The sequence below is a fragment of the Callionymus lyra genome, chromosome 11 (genome assembly GCF_982586985.1).
Source record: "Callionymus lyra chromosome 11, fCalLyr1.hap1.1, whole genome shotgun sequence".
Lineage (NCBI taxonomy): Eukaryota > Metazoa > Chordata > Actinopteri > Syngnathiformes > Callionymidae > Callionymus > Callionymus lyra.
Window position 1 is genome coordinate 6614788 of NC_141828.1, and position 20691 is coordinate 6635478.

A 20691-nucleotide genomic window follows, 5' to 3' on the forward strand; every position below is an offset into this window, starting at 1 on the left:
TGTCTGAGAGTGTGTGTGAGAGTTATTGTATACAAACACACACACAAGTGAGTTTTTAGTTTAGAGTTTTTTGGATTGACAGCATCCAAGTGTGTGTCTGTGTGTGTGAGGCCGTGAGAAAAGGAAGCAGAGTGTGTAAAACAATGTGTGCGTGTGCGTGTGTGTGTGTGTGTGTGTGCCTGTGCGTGTGTGTGTGTGTGTGTATACGTTACATCCCGGTAGAAACTCCTCACTTCTCCGTTTACACTCCTGCTTTATTCATCCGTGCTCGAGGAACCTTGGTCTCCTCGCCGGACCCTCTCGGGTTCCTCCTGCAGATGTTCGGACCCTTGGCATTAAAAATGCACCAGCATTTAAGACGTCCCCCCACCCTCCCTCTTGTTTTTTGGGGTCACCACAAGTCTGCGTGGGGGTTAGAGGAGTCCACCTATGATCTTCACCCAACAGGGGTCCACCTGCTGATGTCTCCACGGATTAGATAGAAGGTGACACTCACTGAAGGAGAAGGGTAGCGGTAGGTGAGCCAGAACATTATGTCTACCACCGTCCGTCCCCCCTCGTCATTGTCAGCCCACTCGCAGCAGAAATGTGCAGCAGCAGCAGCGTGGGAGAGTCTGTGGGTGTTTCTGCAACAGCTGAGCCTCATCATCACAGCAGTTTCTCCATCACTGAAGTGGTTCTTGTTTCACCAAGACCAGGATTTCAACAAGAGTCTTGTGACCCGATCAGGTCCAGAACAAGACGGGCCTCCACAGGAAGTGACGCGCGGGTGTTTTGGTCATTTGTGGTGTTGTGTTTCTAACATGAATGGATTCCAAATATTGTAGCAACCAGTCGTCGTCATGCTCTTCAAACAACAACAATTATTTGGGTCATCGAGGCGTCTTGTCCGGTGGACTATCCTATGACATGTTTATAATCATTGTATTACTTATTGAATACAATTATATTGAAAGTTTTATTTTCCTTCTAAACAAAAACAAATAATCAAATATTTTAATTTAGTTTTTACACATGGATTTTAATATTCTTATGCCAATAATACAAAAATATATATGTTCTAAATGCAATGTTTTTTTGTAGGTTTTTTAATTCAATATAAAGATATTTGTTTAGTTATTAAATAAACATTCAACATATCAATTATTTAAGAAAATGAATCAAATATAAAGTAATAAAACATTCAACACAACAATTATATTTTCAACATTTAAAATGTCAAATCCTTCAACATTCTGACACTTCCATCGTATGTTCTTACTCAACTCCTCCTTCTCTTGAAGGCAGGAACCTTGTTACAACCAGACCCGTAAATGTCAAGCACTATAAGGGTCTGGATCGCATCACTGGAGCAGACAAAGCTGGTTCTGTTGCCACATCAGGTGTGTTGGAGGTGCTATTCAGGTGCATAACCACACGCATGCGCACTCCTACTCTGCTGACTAACGTCAGTCCTCACCTTCCTCGCTGTCGCATACTGTCCGCCGGTCCACTGGGCCCGACGGTCCGGACCGGCGCCTCCGTTCCCGAGCAGCGAGCCGGTGTCGGAGTCTTCTCCCTCCTCCAGCTCCTCTTCTCCTTCCTCCCGGTCCTCCGCCCCCGCCTCCTCCGTCCTCCGCCGCTTGCTCGCCCTCTCGTACTCCTCCTCCTCCTCCTCCCCGGGCTCGCAGGCTGATCCTCCCGCGGACATGGTGTGGGTTCTGTGTGGACGGAACCGAGCCTGGTCCTCGTGCAGCAGGTCCGGTTCTGAGGAGCCACTGATTTACACTGAAGGTGTGAGCGCTGCCACAGGGCCCGCCCCCCTGCCGCGCGCTCATTGGCTGAGGCGCGCCTGTTGCCTCCGCAGCTCGGCCCGTGATTGGTCAGATTCTCGCTCCCAAGGCTCTGCAGAGGCAGGATGGACGGAGGAGAAGGAAGGAGCTGAAGGAGTGATGGAGGAGGAGGAACATCACCGAGTGATGCTGACACAAACGAGGAGGGTCACGTGCGTGTCCCCTCGTGACTGACGTGTCTGATTTAATTATTAAGTATTTCTTTAGAAGAGCGAACTAGACCAGTCGGCGTCCCTGGCTAGCTGGGACTAGATGCTGAAGGAAAGGAAAGTGTTGGGAGACTAAAGGTTCAAAGGTACACACTTACATCAGCACTATTAGTTGCCCTTTTGAGGGAGCTATTATGTAATAATGGACTCCGCTCTCGTAACCTCTCCTTCGCCCAGATTTCGGACAAGAAAGAACTTTATAAAGTAATGACTTCACACGTGCATCCTGGAGAGTTTGAAACATGTGAGTAAATGAGGAAAGTTTTTGACGTAAGATGATGGATGTCAACGATGAACAACTTGTTTGGTGAAGAACAAACACACAGATAATTAGATTAATTAAAATGTTGTCTCCTTGTTGTGATTGTGTTAAAAACCTCTGCCTCACAGGGAGACTGCAGTTCCAGCTGTCGGCCACGAGGTGGCAGTTGTGTTTCCATATTTTGCAGTTGTGGGTACATCAGACTAAAATCATCGATGACCTCCAACACGGACACGTTTATTGAAGAGACAGAAGGTGCACCAGGTCAATCGGTGGTGAAGGTGTAGCGGGTCACGTGACGGTACTCTTCACCTGGACGGAGCAGAGCGTCTGGAAACGAAGCCTTTTTTGGGGAACAGAGACACATTTCGATGACGAGCGCTACCTCGATGACGTTACCGTGACGATCGTCGCCACCACGACTCACCTGGTTGACGGCGTCGGGCCAGCTCTGGGTCTCCAGGCAGAGGGCGCCGTGCTTCCCGTAGCGACGCCCGCCCTTGCCCTCCAGAGAACCGTCCAGGAAGTTAGACGTGTAGAACTGCAGGCCCGGCTGGCTGGTCGTCACCTGGAGGACACGCCCACTCGCGGGATGACTCACCCTGGAAACACCTGGTGAGATTCCCTCCGTCGAAGGTAGGTGTGTGTGTGTGTGTGTGTGTGTGTGTGTGTGTTCGCTCACCGGGCGACCAGTCTCTCGCTCCAGGGCTCGGCAGCAGAACACAGACAGAAGTTGTGATCGAATCCCGATCCGGGAAGTTCCTTCATCCGAGCACCGAGGGCCACCGACTTCCTGAGGTCAAAGGTCGAATCCTGCACGGGCCGGATCTCACCTGCATCCCCGTGTGTCAGAAGGAGAAAGTTTTGAATGTTTGTACAAGGCCTCATGAACCAGGTGTGGGATGAAAACATGTGTCAAGATGCAGTGTCATAATTTGAAAGGCCACTAGATGGCGCTCTAAGTTCGAATATGATTAGTAGCTGTGTTTCATTATTATAATATCAAAAAATATCCCAAATCAAAACAAAAAAAGTTTTTAAATGGGTCTATTTGATACAAATAGTTAATAAGTGTTTATTTATTATGACTATTGTATTCATTAGTACATATTTATAGAATTTAATACGTACTTTTAAACAAGTTTTGTTCATTTAAGTGTTAAAAAACACGTTCTATGTCAATTCTATGTTTAATTTTTTTTCGATTGAAGCATTTTTTTGTGTTGACATTTCAACCGAAGGTGAAAAACTTTACCTGTTGGGAGCGACGTCTTGTCCGTCGGCAGGTAGGACTCGGCATAGATCGCCATCTGGTGGTCGTATATGTCCACGGCGTCCTGCGATTCAAACGGATCAGGTCAGCGAGTGAGGGCGAGCGACATGAAGAGCTCACCGGTCCCGCCAGGTTGAAGTACGAGTGGTTGGTCAGGCTGACCGGGGTGGTCCGGCTGGAGCGGGCTCGGAACTCCACGGAGAGGGTCTCGCCCTGGACGGGGTCAAGACATGCTGGTCGATGCGCTGGGAGTACATGGTTTCTTTGAGGCGAGTTACCTTCACCAGGTAGGTGACGGACACGTGGACCTCTCCCGGGTACTTCTGGTCTCCATCAGGACTCACGTGGCTCAGCTCGACGCCACTGTCCACTGCGGTGGCTCGCCATATTGCCTGCCAGGAGTCAGACGTGTAATGTCACCTGAGAACCAATCATGGCTGAGGAGACACGAGGTCGCGAGGGGTCGGGAGTAAGGTCACGAGAGCATGACTGAACCATCAAACCCCTCTTGAATGCTGCTCCTTCATTACTCCTTCATCAGCTTCTGTTTGTGCACGACGCCCTCTGCTGGCCAGAGGTGGAACCACAACTGCTACTTGTGAACGAGTCAAGCACTTTTCAATTTTTCTATGTGGATGTTTTCACAAATGTTCAGGGAAAAGTATTAACTCTTGTGTTTTCTCAGGGTCAAGGTAACTCGAGGTTTTGGAAAAAAATGTTTTCAAGGTATCCCTTGTTTTATCTCAGGGTCAAGGTAACTCAAGGTTTTGGAAAAAAATGTGTTCAACGTATCCCTTGTTTTATCTCAGGGTCAGGGTGACTCGAAGATCCGAAAAACCAAATGTGTTCAAGGTATCCCTTGTGTTATCTCAGGGTCAAGGTGACTCGAAGATCCGGGAACAAATGGGTTTGAGGTATCCCTTGTGTAATCTCAGGATCAAGGTGACTCGAAGATCCGAAAACAAATGTGTTCGAGGTATCCCTTGTGTTATCTCAGGGTCGAGGTGACTCGAAGATCCAGAAACAAATGTGTTCGAGGTATCCCTTGTGTTATCTCAGGGTCAAGGTGACTCAAAGATTCGGAAACAAATGTGTTCGAGGTATCCCTTGTGTTATCTCAGGGTCGAGGTGACTCGAAGATCCAGAAACAAATGTGTTCAAGGTATCCCTTGTGTTATCTCAGGGTCAAGGTAACTCGAGGTTTTGGAAAAAAATGTGTTCGAGGTATCCCTTGTTTTATCTCAGGGTCAGGGTGACTCGAAGATCCGAAAAACCAAATGTGTTCAAGGTATCCCTTGTGTTATCTCAGGGTCAAGGTGACTCAAAGATCCGGGAACAAATGGGTTTGAGGTATCCCTTGTGTAATCTCAGGGTCAAGGTGACTCGAAGATCCGAAAACAAATGTGTTCGAGGTATCCTTTGTGTTATCTCAGGGTCGAGGTGACTCGAAGATCCAGAAACAAATGTGTTCGAGGTATCCCTTGTGTTATCTCAGGGTCAAGGTGACTCAAAGATTCGGAAACAAATGTGTTCGAGGTAATCCTTGTGTTATCTCAGGGTCAAGGTGACTCGAAGATCCGGGAACAAATGTGTTTGAGGTATCCCTTGTGTTATCTCTGGATTAAGGCTAACGACCTCCACCACTGCATATGTATTTATAGAAGCCAGGGAGGTTGTTCACCTTGACCCAGAGACAACACAAGGGATACCATAAGCACATTGGTTGTCGGGTCACTTTGACCCTGTGATAACACATGGGTTAAATATCTTTTCAACAAAATGTCACTGTAGCATTTACGCAAAACCAAAAAGTAAGATACTGGTCTCGGTTAGTGTGGTCTTGGTTTCTAAGACCAGGAAGTTGACAACCCGGAGGTCAAGCGACCTACATAATCCTCGCCTCCTTCTACCTTAAGACCTGTGTCAGGTACACACCTGTCGGCATGAAATGAGGAACTTTTGTGTGTTCTCAGGCTGACCTTGTTGAAGCCTCGCAGACCTCCATGCAGAGCGTGAGGGCCGTTGTTGAGGTCCAGCTGGTACTCTGTCCCCTCCACCACAAACCGTCCTCGTGCAATCCTGTTGGCGACCCGGCCCACCACGGCCCCGAACATCCTCTGGTCCGACACATAACCTGGCGGGACAGACAAACAACTAGTCTGAAGGTTCTAGAGATGAACCTGTGTGGAAGTATGTGCCATCAGAATATTACATTTTACATTTTCTTATCAAAATATTGTTGTTTTTTCAAGCATTTAATTATTACTATTGAATAATTGAGTTCAATAGTTTGTATATTGAAAATCGAATTTGTTTTTGTCTTGAACTATTTAACCTATTATCTTATTATATTTTATATTATTATCCAATTTTAATTATTGGAATATCAAAATCTTTGTTTAAACATAAGTCATTCATAAAAATAAAACACTTTTTTCGAGTGATTGAATATTGTTTATTTAATTATTATTAAAAATAAACAATTTCGTCCATTAAATATAGCAATTATAGAACAACATACCAATTTAAAAAAAGTAAATATCAAAGTTTTAACTTCATTATTCTGATGGAACTGATACAAGAATCGGAAAACTTTATTTTAAGCGTTCAAAACTACATGAATGGAATAAAAATATATAAATTAAATAAAATACAATACATTAAAACACAAAATATGAGACATTCTATAAAATTGCATATAAATAAATAATAATTGATAAAGATAAAACTATACTTTTATGGACGTTTTTTAGGGGAAAAAAAATCAGATTTGCAGCGCCTAATGACCTTTGACCTGTAACTGTGAAGGTGGCGTGTTTACCCTCCAGGTGGTCGAATCCCAGGACCACGTCCTCCATGTCTCCGCTCCTGTCCCTGCATCGAACCGAGCGGACGATGGCGCCGAGAGTCAGAACCTCCACCTGCAGCTGTGACGTCACCAGTGTCCAGCAGTCCACTGACCCTTGACCCGCCACCTGCCCCCACGACTTGCTGCTCACCTGAGTCATCTAAGGTCACGCGACAACGACGATCACCGACTGACACGTTTCTCACGCGGAGACGAACTTACCGAACGACGTGACGTCAGTCGAAAGAACGATATAGTTCCAGATCAGAGTGACGTCGTTCACGCGCAGCGGAGTTTACTTTGTTTACTTCCGCATTCCAAGTCGTCAAACCGCTGTTGCGCGCCGCGATTAAGGTATTACGGTAGAAACCAAACGAGACCAAAAATAAAAACCTTAGAGGCAGAATTTCTAGAATTTACGTTAAAAAACGTGATTGGTTCACAAAAATATATATTTTTAAAGATAATTTTAATTAATTAAAATACCTCTGCTTTGTTTTAAACAGGTTCTGCACCGGGTTCTAGGTCTGCCCCCTACAGGCGGAAGTTACATGACCATATGTAAATAAAACAGAAACTCATATTTAATATTAGATAATATCTATTCAGCTGCTCTGAAGGTAAAGGCGAGCAGACGTGCATGCAGTATTACTGCAGAAATATTCGTTAATTGTCCTGGTAGGTGTGATGTTATGAGTATAATAACATGTGAACTCCATTACCCAGCATGCCACAGCAGTGAGGCGCATGCGTGGAAGCCCCGCCTGCAGGGTGTTCTTTGATAGCCATGCAGGTAGCACGTGAATGGTTACAGGTTAATAAAGAATCAGGTTAATATTAAAAAACCAGATATCACGCCTCGTCTGCTTATTGAAGCTTGACCGAAGACAACACATGGTGTCAGAAGTGGCCGTGAGTAGCTCCGGACGGAAGATTTGCCACGGAAAGAGGAAGAAAAAGTTTTCGGTCGCGTGAGTGCTACGGGCTAATAAAGCTACATGCTATCAAAGTTTGCTGCGGTGTGAAATGGCTACGAGTGGCAGAGGAAGTAAAGTGAGGACGAGCGACGGATCGAACAAGTAGAAGAGGATCTCGTACCTGTATTGGAGGATAACCAGCACCAGGAGAGGGCTGTGTAAGTCCCGATACCCCACGTGGGGTCATGGATAAGCTAAGTCCACCAACTTCCATGCAAATGACTGGGAGCCTTGCTGATAACTGGAAGCGTTTCAAGTATCGATTTAATATATATCTAGCAGCAAGCGGAGCTGGGGGTGATGATGAAAAACTGAAAGCTCACATTCTTTTGAATGTTATAGGAGAAGATGCATTGGACATATATAATAGCTTTCAGCTGAATGAAGCTAATCTGACTTTGACAAAGTTTGAAAAATACTTTGTTCCTAGACGGAACGTGACGTCTGAGAGGTACAAGTTTTTCACCCATGACCAAAAGCAAGGAGTACAATTTCACCAGTACTTAGCAGAGCTTCACACGCTAAGCAATACATGTGAATTCGGCACCTTAAGAGACTCATTAGTGAGAGACCGGTTCGTTTGTGGAACAGTGGATAATAAACTCTGCTGCTCTGATGCTTCGAGAGACAGGACTGACTCTGGACAAGTGTGTCAGGATGTGCAGAGCAGCTGAAACCACTCGAGCACAAGCCAAAGAGCTTCGGAGAGGTGAGACAACTGTGCATTCAATAAATAAAGAACAATGGAAAAAGAAAACAGTTACCAAACAGAGAGACCAAAAAGAGAAATCTACTGAGTTCAAATGTGGTAGATGTGGAGGCAGCCACAAGCCAAGATCTTGTCCTGCATATGGAAAATCCTGTAACAACTGGAGCTATCACTATGCTAAATGTTGCAAAGCAGCTCTAAAACAAAAAGTTCACACAGTCGATGAGGGAGAAGAGTATGATGAGTTTAATGAAAAAGAGGAATGGATTGTGCCTATTGAGGTGAATAAACAATAATACCATTCAAGTTGGACACAGGTGCTCATGTAAACCTGCTGTCATTGGAAGACTACAAAACACTGACAGTAAAGAGCAAAATTCATCCTTTAAAAACTAAAGTTACTGGATACACCGGAGAAAGTGTTCCTATTAAAGGCGGATGCATCGCAACCTTCAAACAAAAGGGTCACAAGAGTGTTTGTTGTGACATCACCAGGTACTGCAAATGATCAAGACTCACTCATGGAGGAGTATAAAGACTGTTTCGAAGGACTTGGATGTCTACCTGGAAAACATAAGTTACGTGTGGATGAAAGTGTGTCTCCTGTTGTGCATCCCTGCAGGAAAGTCCTGTTTGCGCTGCGAGAAAAAATGAAAGAGGAACTAGCGCGCATGAAAAAATTGGAGGTCATCAAGAAGATAGATGAACCAACGGAATGGGTCAGCTCGCTGGTTATTGTGCAAAAGAAAACAGGTGCTCTGAGGATTTGTTTGGATCCTAGGGATTTAAACAGAGCAATCAGAAGAGAACACTTTAAGTTACCAACCAGAGAAGAAATCATGGCACAGTTTGCTGGAGTTAAATGGTTCAGTAAACTAGATGCTTCGTCAGGTTTCTGAGGTTAGATGAGCAGAGTTCGAGACTGTGTACGTTCAACACGCCGGAGGGCAGGTACAGGTTTCTTCGTCTGCCGTACGGTATCTTGTCAGCGCCTGAAGTATACCATAAGACTATTCACATGATTTTTGAGCACATTCCAGGAGTAGACACGATGATGGACGATGTTATAGTCTGGGGGGGCTACTCGAGAAGAACACGACGAAGGACTGAGACAAGTGCTAGACAAGACAAGAGAAGTTAATCTGAAACTTAACAAAGAGAAATGTGAGTTCGGTGTAAAAACACTTACCTTTGTGGGAGATGTTCTCAGTGAAGAGGGGGTGAAGCCTGACCCGAGAAGAACATCGGCGATAAACAACATGGAAAGACCAAACAATAAAGATGAGGTCAGATGGTTTTTAGGGATGGTCACCTATCTCGCCAAGTTTGTCCCACAGTTGTCAACACGGTCTCAGGTCTCAGGAGTCTTCTCGAACAAAAGAATGGATCTGGTCCCATGAGCAGGAACAATGTTTTGTGAAACTGAAAGAGACTCTCACACAGGAACCTGTGCTAAAGTTCTATGACCCAAAGAAGAGTACCAGGATCTCAGCAGACGTCTAACAGTACGGCCTGGGAGCAGCGCTGCTGCAGCAACACGACGAGCAGTGGCAACCTGTCGCTTATGCATCTAGAGCCTTGACAAGTGCCGAGTCCTGGTGCGCTCAAATTGAAAAAGAACTGTTAGCGAGTTTGTATGCATGTGAGCGTTTTCATCAATATGTGTACGGTCAATCTTTTGAGGTAGAAACTGACCATAAACCTTTAGTGTCCATCATGGCCAAACCTCTAAATTACTGTCCTGTACGGATAAAGCGCATGCTGATCAGGCTGCAAAAGTACGACGTGCACATGATATACTGTACATACAAGGAAAATACATGTTCACCGCCGACACCTTGTCTAGAGCAGTGGATAAAGAGGAACATGCAGACTGTGAGAACAGTGCAGACATACAGGCATATGTGGACATGATTGTGACGTCTCTGCCAGTAACTGCAGACAGAACGGAACACATACGAAGAGAGACTAATGCAGATGAAACAATGAAAGAACTCAAGAGCACAGTACAGAAAGGCTGGCCTGAAAACAAAAAGGATTGCCCTGTGCAAATACAAGACTACTGGAACTGTAGGGCAGAACTCACAGTGGTGGATGACATGGTGTTAAAAGGGAGCAAATACGTTATTCCATCCTCACTACGTAAACAAATGCTCCAAAAGATTCACGAAGGCCACCTTGGAGAAGTCAAGTGTAAACGCAGAGCTAGAGAAGTGATGTACTGGCCGAGAATCAATTTAGATATAAGCCAGACGACAGCGTCATGTGAACTTTGTCGCACCTACAGGCCAAGACAACAAGCTGAGCCGCTGATGATGCATCCAGTGCCCCACAGACCCTACTGCAAGGTTGGCACTGACCTGTTTGACTGTGATGGTAAGACTTACATAGTGGTCACCGACTATTTCTCAAACTATCCTGAAGTTGGAGCGCTGCAGTCAACATCAAGCAAAGCAGTCATCAGCTACCTCAAGACTGCCTTCGCTAGACATGGTGTCCCATGTGAACTGTTCTCGGATAATGGGCCCCAGTTTTCTAGCTGCGAGTTGGCTGCCTTTGCCAAAGAATGGGGGTTTCAACACTCTACATCGAGTCCAACCTATCCAAAGTCGAACGGCTTGGCAGAAAGCTCTGTAAAGACAGTAAAAACAATGATGAAGAAAGCAGAGGACAGAGATGACTTTCAGACAAGTTTACTGATTTACCGGAGTGCACCTCTACAGAATGGACTGTCACCAGCCCAAATGCTGATGGGTAGGCACATTCGCTCCAACCTACCAGTAAATGAGGACCTGCTGACGCCGAAAAATGCGCACAAAGTCAGAAACGCAAGGGAGGAACAAAAAGTGAAACAAAAACAGCTGTATGACAGAACGGCTAAAGGACTAAGGACGGGTGGAGGAGGAAGTTGCCCCACGCTCCTACAGGATCCAGACAGAGAGTAGATTGTCTCTGAGAAGGAACCGCACGGATCTTCAACTACAACTGACTGAAAAGGACACTACAGCTCAGGAGATGGTTCAACAGGACACGGCGGAATCTACAGAGTCAACTAACAGTGGGACTGACCACACTGACTGTAGCCTGACAGCAGAGTCTATGTCGCCAGCTGTTGAAAGACTGTCCAGACTTGTAAGACATGTTCAGCCACCTAAGAGGCCGATCGAGAGTTGCTAGACGAAGAAGCAACATAGACGTTTAAGTTCAAAGAAATGTTAATGTAAAAGAAAAAAAAAAAATGTTGACATGATTCTAGGTGTGTTATGATGCTTAGAAAGTTTGCCCTTTATTATTTTTCTATTGCAGAAAAAGTGTTTAAATAGAAAAGTTGTTTATAAGTAAAGTTACGATAAAGATTGAAAATAATGCAAATACCAAGGCAAGGAAAAATCATGGCTTTGTTTTAAGAGGTATATATCATTTATTTTATAGGGGGAAAGATGTGATGTTATGAGTATAATAACATGTGAACTCCATTACCCAGCATGCTACAGCAGTGAGGTGCATGCATGGAAGCCCCGCCTGCAGGGTCTGTTCTGATAGCCATGCAGGTTAATAACGAATCAGGTTTATATTAACAAACCAGATATCACGCCTTGTCTGCTTATTGAAGCTTGACCGAAGACAACACAGTAAGTTTAGTGTATAAAGTCACTAATATGGCACCATTTACCTGTGTTTTAAATGTATATAAAATATCATTACTTCTAAAATAAAACGCATAAAACATTTCCGAAATGTGGTTCCAGACTTAATGCTAATTATTATGCCATGTTTTAGTTTAAAAGTACATTTGAAAAAGTACATTTAAAAATGTCATCTCAATACTTTCATTTGTTAGTATCTGAAACTAAATAAATAAAAATAAATAAATACTATTATTGTGAATGAAAATCTACAAATGATGGTGAGCAGATGTGGCCCCTTCCTCTCGGGCCTCGTTGATATTAGGTTTCTACCGTAATACCTTAAAAAAAAGCCCAACTTTCTTTTGGTGAACTTTGGTCATAGTTGAAGAGCTTTTAAATCCCTCGGTCTTGACTGACAGGAGCAGGAGCGTCAAAATAAAACTGTTAAAACTCGTCAAACTCGGTTAAAACATTATTGTTAAAGTCAACTTTCTTGGTTAACTTTCAGTCGTTGGTTGTTACATCTTTTCGTGGTAGTTGTTCTGAAAGTTCAACGACTCTCTGATGATCAACTTTATGGTTCAGGAGAGTCACCAATGACAACAAGAGATCCATGTTTGTGAATGGAAGATGTTTAATTTCAACACTACGACGTTAGATTAACGGTTGTGGTCATGTGACAAGCAGCAGTTCGCCCGTGACGTCACAGCAGCCTGACCCGTGATCGTGCAGAGGCAGCGCTGCTTCTGTCCAGCAGGTGGCGTCCTGACTCTTCAGCTCCCTTCCTCCAGCTGGGTGAGGGCAGAGGAGGCCTGAGCGGCCAGACGGCTGCTGCTGTGGCCGCTCAGCCTCCTCAGACTCTCGCTCATGTCCACGCTCTGCAGCTCCGCCCGCATCACACCTGCAGCAGAGTCCGGGTCAGAACCACAGCATGGCTACAAATAGACTTCAATAAATATCTTGACCCACCTGAGCTTGCGATGCTGCAGACCAGACTCAAAGTGCTGGCCTTGACCTCCACTGGTCCTGCAGGGTCTTCTAGTGTCCCTTTGAGCATCTGCAGCAGCTCAGCCTCACTGAAGGGTTTCTTCATCGCCTCTGAAGCCAAACACACATCATCATCATCATCTTCATCATTTTAATGATCAACATCTGCATCATCAGCATGACTACATCATCGTCTTCATTAATATTTATCATCACCATCATCATCATTTAAATTATCAACATCTGCATCATCACCATGACTACATCATCATCTTCATCAATATTTATCTTCATAACTATCTTCAACATCATCATCATCGCCATCTTTATCATCATCTTTATCTTCATCATCATCATCATCTTTATCATCATCATCATCTTTATCATCATTATCATCATCATTACCATCTTTATCATCATCATCATCATCATCTTTATCATCATCATCATCATCTTTATCATCATCATAATTACATCATCATCTTCATCAATATTTATCTTCATTACTATCTTCAACATCATCATCATCATCACCATCTTTATCATCATCTTTATCTTCATCATCATCATCATCATCTTTATCATCATCATCATCATCTTTATCATCATTATCATCATCATCTTTATCTTCATCATCACCATCTTTATCTTCATAATATTCATCATCGTCATCATCTTCATCATCATCACCATCTTTATCATCATAATCATCGTCACCGACTTCATAATCACCTTCATCATCATCATCTTCATCATCATCTTCATCATCATCACCATCTTTATCATCATAATCATCGTCACCGACTTCATAATCACCTTCATCATCATCATCAACTTTGTCACCACCTTCCTCATCATCACCTTCATCATCATCATCATCAACTTTGTCACCACCTTCCTCATCATCACCTTCATCATCGTCTTCATCATCTAAAGAGTTGTGTAGTCAAGTTCTGTGACTTCATAATCACCGATATCGATGGCGGAGGCGATCGCCAGCGCCACCAGCGCCTCATTCTGCATGATCACGTGTTCACTTTTCGCCATGGAGATCAGGTGTCGGATTCCATCGGATTTGGCCACAGTGTTGACCACTTCCTGCCGGAGGGACGCAAGAGTGAGAGAGACTTTGTGTGTATCCAAGTGTTTGTGTGTTTCCAAATGTGTGTGTGTGCCCCATTTTCTAGTATAAGTGAGTATGAATGTGTGTTCAAGTATGTGTGTGTGTCTGCTTCTCCAAGTGCGTGTGCTGTCTGATTGTGTGTGTACGGGCATGTGTGTGTGTTTGCATGTGTGTATGTGTCCAAAAGTGGCTTTTCTTGTATAAGTGTATATGTATAGTATGTGTGTGTGTCCAAGTGTGTGAGTGAATGTGTGCATGTGTTTGTGTCCATGCGTATGTAAGTGCATGTGTGTGTGTGTCCAAATGTGTGACTGAGTGTGTGCATTTGTTTGTATCCATGCGTGTGTAGGTGCATGTGTGTGTGTGTCCATGTGTGTTAATGTGCATGTGTGTGTATGTGCATGTGTGTCCATGTATGTGCATGTGCATGTGTGTGTGTCCATGTGTGTGTATGTGCATGGGTGTCCATGTGTGTGTATGTGCATGTGTGTGTGTCCATGTGTGTGTATGTGCATGTGTGTGTGTGTGGGGGTGTGTGTGTCCATGTGTGTCCATGTGCATGTGTGTGTCTAAATGTGTGAGTGATTGTGTGCATGTGTTTGTGTGCATGCGTGTGTAGGGGCATGTGTGTGTGTGTCCAAATGAGTGAGTGTGTGTGTGTCCAAGTGTGTGACTACGTGGACTCACTGCACTGCGACTGTGTCTGATGAGAGCAGCCAACAGTCGACTGGCTTCTCCCTGCACGCCCGCGTGGTCTTTGGCTTCACACCACTCCATGACCCGGGACAGCAGCTCCGTGTCTCGACCCAGAACCAGAGCCGCCTCCTCTGAGTCACGACCACGAAGGCACAGAAGAAAAGCGATAAGGTCTTGGACACGTTTGAACCGACACACACACACACATACACACACCTTGTCCATCCACCATCATCCGTAAGGTTCCGAGCAGCTTGAACTGGACCGGCGGCATGTCCGAGCGCAGCAGCGCCTTGATCCGCTCCGTCACCCCGCCGTCCAGCATCTTCACCTTGTTGGCAGCTGGACAACACAAAACACTTCCTGTTAGGACAGGTCATGTGACCTCTGAGGTACCCGGTGTGAGGCCTGTACCAGGAATGGCCAGGTTTCTGAGCGCGCTCAGACCGGCGTGCTGCACCGACACGTCCCCCTCGTCCACGTGTTTCTCCAGCAGCGTGAGGATGTGAGACACCACTCCCAGGTCCAGCATCTTCTCGCAGTTGCTGTCTGAAGGAGGAGCAGTGTCAGAACAGTCCACCTTACACCCCCCCCCACTGCACCTCAGCTCACCGTTCCTGGCGAAGTTGGCGATGGCGAGGGCGCCCGACAGCTGCAGCTGAGTGTCGGAGCTCTGCAGCCAGGACAGGACGTCCTGGTACACCCGGCCGGACCCCTGCCCGAAACACTTCTGCATCGACTCATCTGGCACCAGAGCAGAGAGTTATGACTCTCCAGGAGGTCCCACCTGAGGACCCTCCAGTCTCTAACTCCAGGTCCAACTCACCTCCCAGCAGCAGCGATACGATGAGGTTGGAGGCGATCTTGATGCTGCAAAGGTCGTGCTGGTCCGAGCCCCCTTGCAGAGCCCGGATCATCTCGGAGAGTGCCTCCGGGATCCCTGACTCTGCAAACTGCAGCTTCAGAACCTCTGTGGGAGCATCAGATCTTGAGATTCATCGTGGATCTAAGTGGACCTCAGTGAAATGTTTGGAAGAAGAATCATAAAGACTCACCGCTCTCGCCCAGCGAGCCCAGAATCTCCAGGATGACGTGACGGCGTTCGGAATCAGGGGCTCGATTCAGCTGGAAGGTCAGAACTTCTGCCACATTCAATTCTGTCAGAGCCTCACGAGCAGAGTCTGCGGGAAAAAAGGGTCGGAAAGGTCGTCGTCCTTCTCGCGGCGTCGCCACATCATCAGGACTCACCCAAGTCCGCCAGGTTGCAGAGGGCCAGCAGGCAGACGTTGACCAGCGGGTCGTTCTCCGGGTACTCCCTCATGATGGACACCAGCCTGGGGATGACTCCGTTCTGGACCAGCTGGTCCTGCTGTTGTGCTGCGGTCGGAGAAGGAAGTCAGGGGGGTGTAGAAAGTCCATCAATGAGGTCACATGACTCACAGTTGTCGAAACAGATGCGTCCGATGGCTCTGCCGGTGTTCAGCAGCATCTCCGGGTCGGTGCTGCTCAGATGAGGAACCAGGACCTTCACAAGATCCGCCTGGATGCATGGCTCTCTGACGGACGCTGGAACACACACACACACGTGTGAGTCGGAGGAACACACTGACGGTGGAAAAGGTGTCTGTCAGGTCCAACCGTCTCTCGCCATCTCGGCTACTACTAGCGCCACCTGGCAGCTCAGACTGCTGCTGGACCGCAACACCTGGACCAGCACCGGCAGAATCCCACTCCTGGAGATGTTCACCGCTGCCTCTGGTTCTGCACATATTCATTCACAACCTTGTGAGTCAAAGATGTCAGGTGTGTATAAGAGTCAAGAGTGAGTCAAAGATGTCAGGTGTGTATAAGAGTCTGGAGTGAGTCAAAGATGTCAGGTGTGTATAAGAGTCTGGAGTGAGTCAAAGATGTCAGGTGTGTATAAGAGTCTGGAGTGAGTCAAAGATGTCAGGTGTGTATAAGAGTCAAGAGTGAGTCAAAGATGTCAGGTGTGTATAAGAGTCTGGAGTGAGTCAAAGATGTCAGGTGTGTATAAGAGTCAAGAGTGAGTCAAAGATGTCAGGTGTGTATAAGAGTCTAGAGTGAGTCAAAGATGTCAGGTGTGTATAAGAGTCTGGAGTGAGTCAAAGATGTCAGGTGTGTATAAGAGTCTGGAGTGAGTCAAAGATGTCAGGTGTGTATAAGAGTCTAGAGTGAGTCAAAGATGTCAGGTGTGTATAAGAGTCTGGAGTGAGTCAAAGATGTCAGGTGTGTATAAGAGTCTACAGTGAGTCAAAGATGTCAGGTGTGTATGAGAGTCTAGAGTGAGTCAAAGATGTCAGGTGTGTATAAGAGTCTGGAGTGAGTCAAAGATGTCAGGTGTGTATAAGAGTCTAGAGTGAGTCAAATATGTCAGGTGTGTATAAGAGTCTGGAGTGAGTCAAAGATGTCAGGTGTGTATAAGAGTCTAGAGTGAGTCAAAGATGTCAGGTGTGTATAAGAGTCTGGAGTGAGTCAAAGATGTCAGGTGTGTATAAGAGTCTAGAGTGAGTCAAAGATGTCAGGTGTGTATAAGAGTCTGGAGTGAGTCAAAGATGTCAGGTGTGTATAAGAGTCTAGAGTGAGTCAAATATGTCAGGTGTGTATAAGAGTCTGGAGTGAGTCAAAGATGTCAGGTGTGTATAAGAGTCTAGAGTGAGTCAAAGATGTCAGGTGTGTATAAGAGTCTGGAGTGAGTCAAAGATGTCAGGTGTGTATAAGAGTCTAGAGTGAGTCAAAGATGTCAGGTGTGTATAAGAGTCTGGAGTGAGTCAAAGATGTCAGGTGTGTATAAGAGTCTAGAGTGAGTCAAAGATGTCAGGTGTGTATAAGAGTCTAGAGTGAGTCAAAGATGTCAGGTGTGTATAAGAGTCTGGAGTGAGTCAAAGATGTCAGGTGTGTATAAGAGTCTGGAGTGAGTCAAAGATGTCAGGTGTGTATAAGAGTCTAGAGTGAGTCAAAGATGTCAGGTGTGTATAAGAGTCTGGAGTGAGTCAAAGATGTCAGGTGTGTATAAGAGTCTACAGTGAGTCAAAGATGTCAGGTGTGTATAAGAGTCTAGAGTGAGTCAAAGATGTCAGGTGTGTATAAGAGTCTACAGTGAGTCAAAGATGTCAGGTGTGTATAAGAGTCTAGAGTGAGTCAAAGATGTCAGGTGTGTATAAGAGTCTGTAGTGAGTCAAAGATGTCAGGTGTGTATAAGAGTCTGTAGTGAGTCAAAGATGTCAGGTGTGTATAAGAGTCTGGAATGAGTCAAAGATGTCAGGTGTGTATAAGAGTCTACAGTGAGTCAAAGATGTCAGGTGTGTATAAGAGTCTGGAATGAGTCAAAGATGTCAGGTGTGTATAAGAGTCTACAGTGAGTCAAAGATGTCAGGTGTGTATAAGAGTCTGGAATGAGTCAAAGATGTCAGGTGTGTATAAGAGTCTGGAATGAGTCAAAGATGTCAGGTGTGTATAATAGTCTACAGTGAGTCAAAGATGTCAGGTGTGTATAAGAGTCTGGAATGAGTCAAAGATGTCAGGTGTGTATAAGAGTCTGGAGTGAGTCAAAGATGTCAGGTGTGTATAAGAGTCTACAGTGAGTCAAAGATGTCAGGTGTGTATAAGAGTCTACAGTGAGTCAAAGATGTCAGGTGTGTATAAGAGTCTACAGTGAGTCAAAGATGTCAGGTGTGTATAAGAGTCTACAGTGAGTCAAAGATGTCAGGTGTGTATAAGAGTCTACAGTGAGTCAAAGATGTCAGGTGTGTATAAGAGTCTACAGTGAGTCAAAGATGTCAGGTGTGTATAAGAGTCTACAGTGAGTCAAAGATGTCAGGTGTGTATAAGAGTCTGGAGTGAGTCAAAGATGTCAGGTGTGTATAAGAGTCTACAGTGAGTCAAAGATGTCAGGTGTGTATAAGAGTCTACAGTGAGTCAAAGATGTCAGGTGTGTATAAGAGTCTGGAGTGAGGCAAAGATGTCAGGTGTGTATAAGAGTCTGGAGTGAGTCAAAGATGTCAGGTGTGTATAAGAGTCTGGAGTGAGGCAAAGATGTCAGGTGTGTATAAGAGTCTACAGTGAGTCAAAGATGTCAGGTGTGTATAAGAGTCTGGAGTGAGTCAAAGATGTCAGGTGTGTATAAGAGTCTGGAGTGAGTCAAAGATGTCAGGTGTGTATAAGAGTCTGGAGTGAGTCAAAGATGTCAGGTGTGTATAAGAGTCTGGAGTGAGTCAAAGATGTCAGGTGTGTATAAGAGTCTGGAGTGAGTCAAAGATGTCAGGTGTGTATTAGAGTCTACAGTGAGTCAAAGATGTCAGGTGTGTATGAGAGTCTGGAGTGAGTCAAAGATGTCAGGTGTGTATAAGAGTCTACAGTGAGTCAAAGATGTCAGGTGTGTATAAGAGTCTACAGTGAGTCAAAGATGTCAGGTGTGTATAAGAGTCTACAGTGAGTCAAAGATGTCAGGTGTGTATAAGAGTCTACAGTGAGTCAAAGATGTCAGGTGTGTATAAGAGTCTACAGTGAGTCAAAGATGTCAGGTGTGTATAAGAGTCTGGAGTGAGTCAAAGATGTCAGGTGTGTATAAGAGTCTGGAGTGAGTCAAAGATGTCAGGTGTGTATAAGAGTCTGGAGTGAGTCAAAGATGTCAGGTGTGTATAAGAGTCTGGAGTGAGTCAAAGATGTCAGGTGTGTATAAGAGTCTATAGTGAGTCAAAGATGTCAGGTGTGTATAAGAGTCTGGAATGAGTCAAAGATGTCAGGTGTGTATAAGAGTCTACAGTGAGTCAAAGATGTCAGGTGTGTATAAGAGTCTGGAGTGAGTCAAAGATGTCAGGTGTGTATAAGAGTCTACAGTGAGTCAAAGATGTCAGGTGTGTATAAGAGTCTGGAATGAGTCAAAGATGTCAGGTGTGTATAAGAGTCTGGAATGAGTCAAAGATGTCAGGTGTGTATAAGAGTCTACAGTGAGTCAAAGATGTCAGGTGTGTATAAGAGTCTGGAATGAGTCAAAGATGTCAGGTGTGTATAAGAGTCTGGAATGAGTCAAAGATGTCAGGTGTGTATAAGAGTCTACAGTGAGTCAAAGATGTCAGGTGTGTATAAGAGTCTGGAATGAGTCAAAGATGTCAGGTGTGTATAAGAGTCTACAGTGAGTCAAAGATGTCAGGTGTGTATAAGAGTCTACAGTGAGTCAAAGATGTCAGGTGTGTATAAGAGTCTACAGTGAGTCAAAGATGTCAGGTGTGTATAAGAGTCTGGAGTGAGTCAAAGATGTCAGGTGTGTATAAGAGTCTACAGTGAGTCAAAGATGTCAGGTGTGTATAAGAGTCTACAGTGAGTCAAAGATGTCAGGTGTGTATAAGAGTCTGGAGTGAGTCAAAGATGTCAGGTGTGTATAAGAGTCTACAGTGAGTCAAAGATGTCAGGTGTGTATAAGAGTCTACAGTGAGTCAAAGATGTCAGGTGTGTATAAGAGTCTAGAGTGAGTCAAAGATGTCAGGTGTGTATAAGAGTCTACAGTGAGTCAAAGATGTCAGGTGTGTATAAGAGTCTACAGTGAGTCAAAGATGTCAGGTGTGTATAAGAGTCTACAGTGAGTCAAAGATGTCAGGTGTGTATAAGAGTCTGGAGTGAGTCAAAGATGTCAGGTGTGTATAAGAGTCTGGAGTGAGTCAAAGATGTCAGGTGTGTATAAGAGTCTACAGTGAGTCAAAGATGTCAGGTGTGTATGAGAGTCTGGAGTGAGTCAAAGATGTCAGGTGTATATAAGAGTCTACAGTGAGTCAAAGATGTCAGGTGTTTATAAGAGTCTACAGTGAGTCAAAGATGTCAGGTGTGTATAAGAGTCTACAGTGAGTCAAAGATGTCAGGTGTGTATAAGAGTCTACAGTGAGTCAAAGATGTTAGGTGTGTATAAGAGTCTACAGTGAGTCAAAGATGTCAGGTGTGTATAAGAGTCTGGAGTGAGTCAAAGATGTCAGGTGTGTATAAGAGTCTACAGTGAGTCAAAGATGTCAGGTGTGTATAAGAGTCTGGAATGAGTCAAAGATGTCAGGTGTGTATAAGAGTCTGGAATGAGTCAAAGATGTCAGGTGTGTATAAGAGTCTACAGTGAGTCAAAGATGTCAGGTGTGTATAAGAGT

General features: G+C 45.0%; 3 protein-coding genes across 3 annotated transcripts in view; all 3 read right to left on the minus strand.

Annotated features, from left to right (window-relative positions):
- The window catches only part of hnrnpll (heterogeneous nuclear ribonucleoprotein L like), a 12776-nt gene extending 11086 nt beyond the window's left edge, over nucleotides 1–1690 (minus strand). The window contains exon 1 of the mRNA XM_087803258.1: nucleotides 1460–1690. Within this exon, the coding sequence (XP_087659384.1) occupies nucleotides 1460–1690 (231 nt within the window). The remainder of the gene's footprint in view (nucleotides 1–1459) is intronic.
- Nucleotides 1691–2515: 825 nt separating this feature from the next.
- Nucleotides 2516–6739, minus strand: galm (galactose mutarotase). The gene is made up of 9 exons (XM_087802630.1): nucleotides 6647–6739; nucleotides 6398–6584; nucleotides 5556–5710; nucleotides 3855–3968; nucleotides 3697–3789; nucleotides 3559–3640; nucleotides 2986–3136; nucleotides 2731–2905; nucleotides 2516–2646 (listed from the first exon to the last, which is right to left on the minus strand). Exons 2-9 carry the CDS (start codon nucleotides 6582–6584, stop codon nucleotides 2569–2571), a joined length of 1035 nt encoding a protein of 344 aa, XP_087658756.1. The 5' UTR covers nucleotides 6647–6739; the 3' UTR covers nucleotides 2516–2568.
- Nucleotides 6740–12351: 5612 nt separating this feature from the next.
- The window catches only part of LOC148069103 (rap1 GTPase-GDP dissociation stimulator 1-B), a 30829-nt gene continuing 22489 nt past the window's right edge, over nucleotides 12352–20691 (minus strand). The window contains exons 3-14 of the mRNA XM_087802550.1: nucleotides 16184–16306; nucleotides 15986–16111; nucleotides 15794–15922; nucleotides 15601–15726; nucleotides 15372–15515; nucleotides 15158–15289; nucleotides 14960–15094; nucleotides 14762–14887; nucleotides 14537–14676; nucleotides 13698–13824; nucleotides 12709–12837; nucleotides 12352–12640 (exon numbers count right to left, since the gene is read on the minus strand). Coding sequence (XP_087658676.1) covers nucleotides 12513–12640; nucleotides 12709–12837; nucleotides 13698–13824; nucleotides 14537–14676; nucleotides 14762–14887; nucleotides 14960–15094; nucleotides 15158–15289; nucleotides 15372–15515; nucleotides 15601–15726; nucleotides 15794–15922; nucleotides 15986–16111; nucleotides 16184–16306 — 1565 coding nt within the window. The 3' untranslated portion in view covers nucleotides 12352–12512. The remainder of the gene's footprint in view (nucleotides 12641–12708; nucleotides 12838–13697; nucleotides 13825–14536; nucleotides 14677–14761; nucleotides 14888–14959; nucleotides 15095–15157; nucleotides 15290–15371; nucleotides 15516–15600; nucleotides 15727–15793; nucleotides 15923–15985; nucleotides 16112–16183; nucleotides 16307–20691) is intronic.

Bases quoted from the DNA above. Each gene is read 5' to 3' on its own strand.
- galm (XM_087802630.1), bottom strand. From the start codon at position 6,584: ATGACTCAGGTGAGCAGCAAGTCGTGGGGGCAGGTGGCGGGTCAAGGG. The intron at 2,906-2,985 runs GTGAGCGAACAC...AGGTGTTTCCAG, and splicing joins AGCGAGAGACTGGTCGCCCG to GGTGAGTCATCCCGCGAGTG. The intron at 2,647-2,730 runs GTGAGTCGTGGT...TCCCCAAAAAAG, and splicing joins GGCCCGACGCCGTCAACCAG to GCTTCGTTTCCAGACGCTCT.